Source organism: Neoarius graeffei, chromosome 14 (assembly GCF_027579695.1).
Source record: "Neoarius graeffei isolate fNeoGra1 chromosome 14, fNeoGra1.pri, whole genome shotgun sequence".
NCBI lineage: Eukaryota > Metazoa > Chordata > Actinopteri > Siluriformes > Ariidae > Neoarius > Neoarius graeffei.
The window spans coordinates 18,960,735-18,970,877 of NC_083582.1; the positions used below are offsets into that span (position 1 = coordinate 18,960,735).

Sequence of the window (10,143 nt, forward strand, 5' to 3'; positions counted from 1 at the left end):
ATTACTGTTAAGTATCACGATTCTAATAATATGCGATTATACCACAGCAGTGTACTCAGCACTCTCAGATCTGATTGTCAAAAGGTATTCATAATTTTTTTTTGATATCAGTAACTCTATTATTATGTCATGGTAATAGTATGCTTGTTTCTATAGCAACAACTCATAAACCACATAATCTAAGACTTATAATAAACGGAGTAAATATTGGGTTGTTAACAAAGAAAAACATAATTGCTAATATGGCAAAATTTTCTGAAAGGAGACCAGTGTTGAGTCACTAAACCCCGAGTCCAGTCTCGAATCCCCAGTGTTCAAGTCCGAGTCAAGTCCAAGTCTTTAAAAAAATTTCGAGTTGAGTCCAAGAACAAGACTCTAACCGCACCATTTGACGGTGGCTATTTTAGTGCCATTAACATTAGTTTGTTCCCGAACATGACATATGAACAGGTGAATGTGGATTCTCTTTGTCAGAGAGTGCAGAGTATTCAGTCAGAGATGACTGAGAGACGGATGCAAGTGCAGAAGGTGTGTTTATTAATACAAGTGAAGACAGGTGAACAATGCAGAACGGCAGGCAAAATCGTAAAACAGTGAAACAGGCAATAAGCCGAACGAGGTACTAGGCTACCGTAGACCCGGCAGTATCAAAGACGAAAAACAGGAAATCAGGAACCCAAACAAGGAAAAAAGGCTCGGTAATGTGTCAGCAATACAACTCAATACTTTGCAAGGTAAGTGTGTTTTCACAGTTTTTATATACTAGTGCATCTCAAAAAATTAGAATACCATGAAAAAGTTCCTTTTTTTCATAATTCAAAAAGGTAAGCTTTTCTATATTCATTACATGTAAAGTGAAATATTTAAAGCCTTTTTTATTTTAATTTTGATGATTATGGCTTATAGCTCATGAAAATCAGAAATCCAGTATCTCAAATTATTAGAATATTCCCTAAGATCAATCAAAAAAGGATTTACAATACAGAAATGTCCAACTTCTGAAAAGTATATTCATTTATACACTCAATACTTGGTTGGGGCTCCTTTACCATGAATTACTGTATCAATGCGGTGTGGCATGGAGGTGATCAGTCTGTGGCACTGCTGAGGTGTTATTGAAGCCCAGGTTGCGTTGATAGTGGCCTTCAGCATATCTGTATTTTTGGGTCGGGTGTTTCTCATCTTCCTCTTGACAATACCCCATAGATTCTCTATGGGGTTCAGGTCAGGCAAGTTGGCTGGCCAATCAAACACAGTAATATCATGGTCAGCAAACCATTTGGTAGTAGTTTTGGCACTGTGGGTAGGTGCCAAGTCCTGCTGGAAAAGGAAATCAGCATCTCCAAAAAGCTCGTCAGCAGATGGAAGCATGAAGTGCTCTAAAATCTTCTGGTAGATGGCTGTGTTGACTTTGGACTTGATAAAATACAGTGGACCAACACCAGCAGATGACATGGCACCCCAAATCATCACAGACTGTGGAAACTTCACACTGGGCTTCAAACACCTTGGATTCTGTGCCTCTCCACTCTTCCTCCAGACTCTAGAACCGTGATTTCCAAATTAAATGCAAAATGTACTTTCATCTGAAAAGAGGACTTTGGACCACTGAGCAACAGTCCATTTCTTTCTCTCCTTAGCCCAGATAAGACACTTCTGACATTGTCTCTGGGTCAGGAGTAGCTTGATATTAGGAATGCAAAAGTTGTATCTCCTTTCTTGAAGATGTCTGTTCGTGATGGGTCTTGATACACTGACACCAGCCTCAGTCCACTCCTTGTGAAGCTCTCTCAAGTTCTTGAATCAACTTTTATTGACAATCCTCTCAAGACTGCAGCCATCCCTGTTGCTTGTGCACCTTTTCCAGCCACCCTTTTCAGCAAAGACCTTTTGTGGCTTACCCTCCTTGTAGAGGGCATCAGTGATCACTGAACAACAGTCAAGTCAGCAGTCTTCCCCATGATTGTGGTTGTGTGTACTGAACTAGACCGAGAGATGCACTGTGTTCATACTGTTTTACTCAAACTCGAAATGAAATATTGTAATATTTTGAGATTTTTTTTATGTTTTTGTACTGTATGCCATACTGATTAAAATTAAAATAGAAAAATGCTTGAAACATTTTAGTTTATGTGTAATGAGTCTATAATATATAACATTTTCACTTTCTTAAATAACTGATGGAAAATATTGAACTTTTTCACGATATTCTAATTTTTTGAGATGCATTAGTAGGTGTGCTGATTGTGCCTTAATCCTGTACAGGTGCGAGTCGTTTACAGCGCGCGTGCGCGCGCCCCAGTGTCTATCTGATGTACGCGCCAAGGCGTGACACTCTTGCATGAAATTAATACAAAATGAATGTAGATATAAATATCTTATACAAAATTATGGCATGTTACAAAAAATAAAGAAAAAATCAGAGTCCTCGTCTCCAATTTACGAGTCCTATTGCAGTTAATGCACGAGTCCAAGTCCGAGTCATTGGTGCTCAAGTCTAGCCACGAGTCCTTAAAATTAGGGCACGAGTCGGACAAGCCTGAAGGAGAGTGAACCAATGTAATTAAGGATATGTCATGAACGGAGGGGGTTGCACAAAGCACAATGGGAGTAAATAGTAGTCGCAAGGTGGCAGACTGCATTGATTACCTGTGAGCTTTTGTTCTGTTATAGCAGATATTTGTTTCCGTTCCATTTTTTCTGAATATGTATTATTTTCCATTGCTGTGCTCCATTTCCTCTCCAAACTAATGACTCGCCCACTGATGTCATGGTTCGTGCTGGAAAAACCAGCTATATTTTGGTTCCAGATGGAAACCAATTTTTCAGGTTCTGAACCAATTTATTTTTGGTCAAAATGTTCTGAAGTGTTCACAGTTTGGTGTGAGAAGCAGAACGGAACCTGTTCCCTGTTGGTAGAGCCAGAAACGCCCCAGTCAGCTGTGAGGTTTGAACCCAGAACCTTCTTGCTGTGAAGCAAGTGTTAACCCCTGTTGTTCATTCAGTGACTGATAATTCATAACTACAGAACATCCAAAGACTCTTTCCATTAGCTTACCTAAAGAAACACATATAGAGGATATTTGACTACTACTTCACAGAAAACATTTGAAACGTTTTAATATTCCTTAATCTGAAGAATACTGAGAAAGTAATTGTAAACAGGTTTTTAGTTTTTTTAAATTCTGGAACAAATTCTGTTTCTATTTAGATGTATTTTTATGCACTTCTTGAATTATTTTGTTGAAAGATCAATCTACAGCCAAGTTTTAAGCTCCTGGCAGATGCAAACAGGTTTCAGGATAAAATATCACTGTATTTAGAATTCATGATGCTATCAATTTGCCTCATAGCAATATCTGCAAAACAACTCCAAACAATTGTCTACATTTTACACGGGGAATCAGGTCGTTTTTTTTTTAATTGCATGCACTAATTTCCCCCCACACACTAATAGTGTGCAAGGCCCAAATTTCCAAACAGCCTCTTTATGCTAAACCTTCATTGTTCAATATTTTGTTTTTTGACATTTATCCTGGTAGTACTTAATTTTTTATGTCCATTACCCATCATGTACATGGCAACCACCAGAATATTATATTCTGAATACTACTTATTTAATTTTAAGCTCTTTTGAATCACTAACGTTTATTATTATACATCTATTTATGTCCAAGTTTACGAAGGTCAGTGGCTATTGTAAGTAAACTGCTGCACTGGTTTACCTCTAGCCTATTTAGAAATGTGTTGATAATGTCAAGGCCTTGCTTCTATAACAGCTTTTTATTTCCAAATCTGCAGTATGCGGACACTACAGGGGCATCTGGGGTCTCCTATAACCACCAGGCAGATCCAGTGCCAACCCCCTTCCAGTTTTATCAGCTTATGAATAACATTGTAAACATTATTACAAGCAGCAACAACGGACCCAAGCAACTTGGCAGGACAACTTAGCCTGATCATGTTAAACACATAGCTGTGAGCACTTCTAGCAAGTTTTATGCCAATGGACAAAAATTGGCCGTAACTGACACAGCCTCATGTCCTGTTTACCAGACTCACCGTCGATTCCAATGGACTAGCAGACAAATGCTTCTGAAAATTAAAAAAAAAAAATCCATGCGATAACGTTAGTGAACCTTGGTCAGATCATCATCTCTGGAAAAAATTTGATTAACACTGGATAAAATTCACAGCTTGTGAAAGTTTCTTACTAAAAACAAACAAAAAAAACCCCCATGTCAATTAAGTTGGCATGGCAATTTCTCAAGTATTATCTCTGGATTCAAAGTTAGACTGCTATTAGAGTAGATCTCACAAATAAGGTCAAGCTATCTCTTGGGCCATTTAATCAAATTTGAAATTAATTTTTCTAACATTTTTGACCAATAATTATAATCAGATTCTTAAAACTACGTTCAAAGCAGAGGAGAGGAAACCCCCCCCACACACGTCATTAAGCAAAAACAGTAGGGTTCAAAAATTTTACAGCCACAGCGATCACATCCATTACAACCACGCGAGAAATTATTGTGCACACATCATTAACAGGCAACAGTTGGAGGGGTTTGATTTTTTTTAATGGTACTATTTACAAGCTTTTTATTTTCCAAATGATTAACTTTTCAAACAACTTAAACTTACACTGGAACCTGTCTTGTAGAACTACAGAAAAACGAGACCATCTGGGGAGGGGGGGAGGAAGCATTGTGATTGAATGACAAAGTAAGAACATGGAGATGATACAATACAATGTTGAGTTGCATAGCCAGTATTTACTCTAGGGGAAGTGTGATTGCTTTTGTGTGACAGAAGCGCGGGGGGACCATTGTTGAAATTTTGGCCTGATTTATTGTGAATAGGGAACAGTTATACAAAGGACACGGTTCAAGCGAGTCACCTGACCTACTATAAAACCTGAGAGTAAATGGATACCAGAAATGAAATGTTCTGCACAACTGATTTTAACCAAAATAAAAAGGTGAACACAAGTTGATACTGAAATTTTGCTTAAATAATCTTTTCACATCCTGGACTGAAAGTATTGTTACAAAACTCAGCTGTAAATGCTTTACATGATGCATCAAAGACTTCCATTTATAGAGGAAGTATGTATGGTTTTAACATACAATTGGTGACTTGCCAGACAAATCAGCTCAGACTGGGGACAGATCAGTGTACAAGAGCATGTCAGAGTGGAACAGGAGCAGTGTGTGCAACAGTGATGAAAATTGTGTGCGATAGATAGTGACATCCTATGCTGTGCTTCTTCATATATTTAATGTGTCTATTAGTCAAGATTAATGAGGGAAAACCTATTTCGTCCGGTTTTGGTCATCACTCCACGTTACAAGCATACACAAACTAGTCAGCAGGGAAACACCCTTTGGTCAAGCCTCCCCTTCAAGACATCTGCTACATAGTGCATTACAAAGTGTTCACCTGACAGGTTAGAATACCACACCAAGAACATGGTTTAGCTATCAGAATATTAACGGTTGGGGTTGTGTTTTTTTTTTTTTTTAAATAAATTTTTCTGTGAGAAAAGTTTCATGAGACAGGTTTAAATTTCTACGCTCATTATTCACTAAAAACTGTGAAAATATATGGCTGATGTTTGAATATCAAACAACAGAAGTTCTTTAATATATTTACTGGTTTGTTTTAATAGGAGTTCCTTATTTGTTTCGGTTAATGCCAGAAGGGGTGTGGTTTTATGGGCCCCACAGTGTGGGCGGGGCTTTGTGCTGGAGACAGTTAGGCTGAAGAAGTTTCGCTCTCTGATTCGACTTCGCAGCTGAACCTCAGATGAGATCGTGGGTCCACTTTGGGCTCCAGCACTGGGTCCTCAGACAGGGGGAAGCTCCTGCGCTCCCATGGCTGCACTGTCTACAGAAACAAAAACACACATTTAAAAATAAATAAATAAAAATAATTCACACACAATTTTTATATATATGGGTCTGTCTCAGAAACTGGGTACCGTGGGGGTACCCCATTAAATATACTCTCAGTCAATAAACTATACAGTTTTGAATGGTGATGTTGGTTTTAATTTGAAATAAAAATGATGAAAAATACAGATAAAACTAAATCTTTGATGTGAATATTCTATTCAGAATTTGGCAAAAATTCTGCAAATTTGTGGAAAAATGTCAGCTTGGTCTGGGACATGATAAATGGTTGATTACATTGCATTCCCTTAAAAAGGTTGTAGTCCACTGAAAAGTCTAGTTATCACTAATTGTATTTTAAGTTGTAACTTTATACACCTAAGGATTGGTGCGCTCATAGAATAATCATAACTGTAATAAAACATCATGCAAAATATTTGATCACCATTGTAACTCCATTTTCCGCAAACCCAAAACCAATACGATCGTGTATTGATCTAAACGGAAAGCCTCAGGGTCAAGGTCACTACCTCACCAAAAGTAGTAACTTAAAATCACTACGCCATATAAAAATTTAGTTATAAATCTGCGATTTTGTTTTTTAAAATGAAAGCTGAAAGTAGCTGAAAGAATATGTTTCTTACAGACTGTGTTACAATGGTAGCTGGTCTTGAATGAATTTCTGAGCTAGGAGTTGTGGTCTATTTTTTACCGTAGTGTGTAATTTGTGCGCGTGGAAGGACACACGAACAATTTGCATGTGTAGAATGGAATTTTCCACTCCAACAGTTAGAAGTTGATCGTGCTTCCATTTGCGGTCTTTGTTACGTGGGTGATCTGTTCAGATGTTATCACTGAAAAGGTGAGTTTTGACAGTTTTATTTTGTTTTAGTCTTGCAGTATAAGGCAATATGTTTCTTTTTCATCTTACTTTCATATTTCGTAGTGTTTGTGTATTTTTGGCCAATATTTTGCAACCACGGTCAATTTAGATTGAACTTTTGAGAGAATCTACGGCCAGTCATTTTGCCACGATGATGGATTTGAACATTTGGTCATAATGGGCTACATTATCAGCTTAGTTTTAGGCATTTCATATTGAATAACTATTTGACATTAATACTTGATGACTATCGGGCCTAGCTGTGAATTAATATTATTTATGAGGAATTAGAGAATTAAAAATTTCACACTTTCGTAATACGGAAACGGCCACATGTAATCGTTTATTACAATAGTGAGCTTTTAAATCATAAAATGGGAACAAGAATTATTACAATAAGGTGGCCGACCGTTTAATTTCCTTTCAGAAGCAATAATAAAAACGGACAGAGCTGAGAAAAATTGATGTGATTTGTGAGAAATAACAGAATTAATGATTTTATCTCACGTTCATAACGAAGTGGTCAGCTGTCTGAGATTGTGCTTCCTTATTACGAGAGTGAACTTGTAACCATAAAGAATGAGAATGATTATTTTTTTTTTAAACATGTCGCTAACTGTTTCAGTTCCTTACAGAAATGATAATCACAGTTAGCTGAGAAGAATTGATATTAATTGTGAGCAACTGTGGAATTAATGATTTTATCTTACGTTCGTAACACAGAAGTGGTCGGCTGTCTGTGCCTCCTTGTATCTCTTTCACAGATTATAGGTGGAATTGATTGAAATTTCATATCAAGGAAAAAATCACATTTATTCTACATCTCAATAGTTCTTTGTATGTAATTGATCAGGATGAGAAAATGGATCGATTTGACGGTATGCATTATTGAAAGGGTCATTTTTAACAGCATCACTGATACTGTCATTTTGCAAACAGTCCCATTTCGCCATATCAAATACCCCAAAATGTATCATATTAGTCATATTTAAGTGAATAATCAACTCAGTCATCATAACTTGGCATTTTTAACCCAAGCAATCAAAAAGCAGAGACTCAGATTGTTTTGCAGGTCAAGGGGCCCACAGGGCCCCTCCTGGGAAAAAACAGGGGCCCATTTCTACAATGGGGGGCTCAGTGATTATCCTTCAGTTGAAGCGAACCTAGTGAGCGAAGCGAGCCCAATGAACAGCTGGGGCAGCTTTTTTCTTCTCAATTCTGTTTTTTTTTTTTGGTATTAGAAACCATATGAAGCAATGTAGATGACAAAAATCAATGCTTCAACCAAATATATTGAGATATTGTTTAATCAGTGGCAATATTTTGGAATTCAACCACAGGCCACTATATATCACATCTATATTATCTCCTCCTTGTAAATTATAATTTATTTTAACTTGTTTTCAGTTTGGTGTAGGTCTATAGTAGTAGTCACCAGTGGTAGTGGTGGTGGTAGTAGTAGTGGTGGTTGCTGTTGCAGTAGTAGTTGTTGTAAATCTAGTATGACTAATTACATTGGGCATCAGGGGCATCGTTTTTTTCAGGTGAATGTACTCTCTTTCTGTCGAAGAATGACAAAATAGATGTATTTTTCTTTTTTTTCTTATCCATGTTTTCTTGTCTCTTTCGAATATTCATACATAGACTAAGACGCCACTCAGCGAAAGACTTGGATCAGGTTTTACTCGCTTGGGACGCTACAAACGGGGCGGCGGAAATACACGAACGGGTCCGACGTATATTCAATATGGCGGTGGTCAAAACAAATTCATCCGATGCTGAAATCTGTTGAATATCCAGATAATTATGTTGGAAGTTGCATAATTGTGCAAGATTTTCGATATGGAGACCATGAAGTCAAGTAATACCAGTCCCCCCAGGATTTCGCGGGCCTTTTTTGTGATCGTTGCGGGCTAAAATGTCTGATGTTGCGGGGGTTTTTTCCAAAAAATTGCAATGAAAGTTGCAGTGTTTTTTAGGTTTGTGTTGCGATTACATTGCGGGAGGAAGTGAAAGTTGCGAGAAATTGTTACGCTTTTCTCTTTTTGTGATTAAAATTGAGTGATAAGTTATTACTGAAAAACTATTGATTAAAAAAACAAAGACACTGAGAAATGGTCCTATAAACAACTTTACCAATACAAAAGATTACCAAGACTACAAAAATGCAGAAAAATAGGCTTTATCCAAATGCACCTGTTGGTTCAAAAGTTAAAGTGCAGACAACCTCACAGCACAACATGAAGTTACCTTAAAATATGATATAAATGCCTCAGCTTTCATGTAAGAAAAAAAAAACTATTAATACTAGTACTGTGTGCAGGCAGTCTCTCCTGAAGACTAAATTAAACAATAATTATAAACTAATAAAATAAATGGCTCAGGCTTCATAGAAGAAAAAAAAACAATTTGAACAGAATCTCACAGTATGATGCTGAAGCTGCCCAAACAATGGAAAATAAAATACCATTTTGGCAAAAATGCTGGCATCCATTAATTTCTTGTATTGTATTTCTTGAACAGAAACACGGAAGTAAGCAGTGTTGCCAGATACTGCTGACGTTTTCCAGCCCAAAATATGTTCAAAACCCGCCAAAATGTACTTGAAACCTCCCAACTGGGCGGGAAACCGCCTAATCTGGCAACACTGGAAGTAAGGCGGAAGGTAGTTTGTCGACGTCACCTCAAGACGACGCCAACGATTGGTCAAATTTGCGGGAAAGTTGCGGTGATTGGATATAATTGCAACACCGCCCTGAATTCGCTGGGATTGGCTGAATTTGTGTTGAAGTTGCAAATCACAACATCGCGAAATCCTGGAGGGTCTGTAATACGCCACGAAATGTTCCAAATAGGGTAAAAAATGCTCACGTCCATATTGGCCCCTGCCCCTCTCGACAATGCGTTCATTATTCGAAATAGTGCGTCTTAGACGCGGGCGTGCCAACAATCTGAGTCTCTGAAAAAGAGGAAATTTATTCAATATTTTCACTCATCTGTGAAGGAGGGGCTTTAATTCTTCATGATGTAGTTTATATGTAAATCAATTTTACAAAAACATTTGAATTGTAGGCAAAATATAATTTAACTTTAAGTTGTGAGAATGATTACATTTTAATGCAGTGTGTAAATCTGCAACTTGTTCAGATGTGATAAGTAATATCTTCACTGTAAAAAGAAACTAGTAAAGAAAAAGCATGTTTCCATTTTACGTTAGTGATGAAAAAAGCAAATAATTGAATAAATCAATGGGATATTGTGTGACAGTTTCAAACTTTTGTCTGTGTATTACTATTGTGCTAATTGATAATTTACTACAAAATAAGGGGTGTATCTACATGACATCCTGCAGGCACAATAAAGTAA

General features: G+C 37.2%; 1 protein-coding gene across 2 annotated transcripts in view; it reads right to left on the bottom strand.

Moving 5' to 3' along the window:
- Positions 1–4,558: 4,558 nt before the first annotated feature.
- Positions 4,559–10,143, bottom strand: part of kansl1a (KAT8 regulatory NSL complex subunit 1a) — a 226,076-nt gene continuing 220,491 nt past the window's right edge. For both annotated transcript variants that reach the window (XM_060939393.1, XM_060939394.1), the window contains one exon: positions 4,559–5,889. In XM_060939393.1, the coding sequence (XP_060795376.1) occupies positions 5,758–5,889 (132 nt within the window). In that variant the 3' untranslated portion in view covers positions 4,559–5,757. The remainder of the gene's footprint in view (positions 5,890–10,143) is intronic.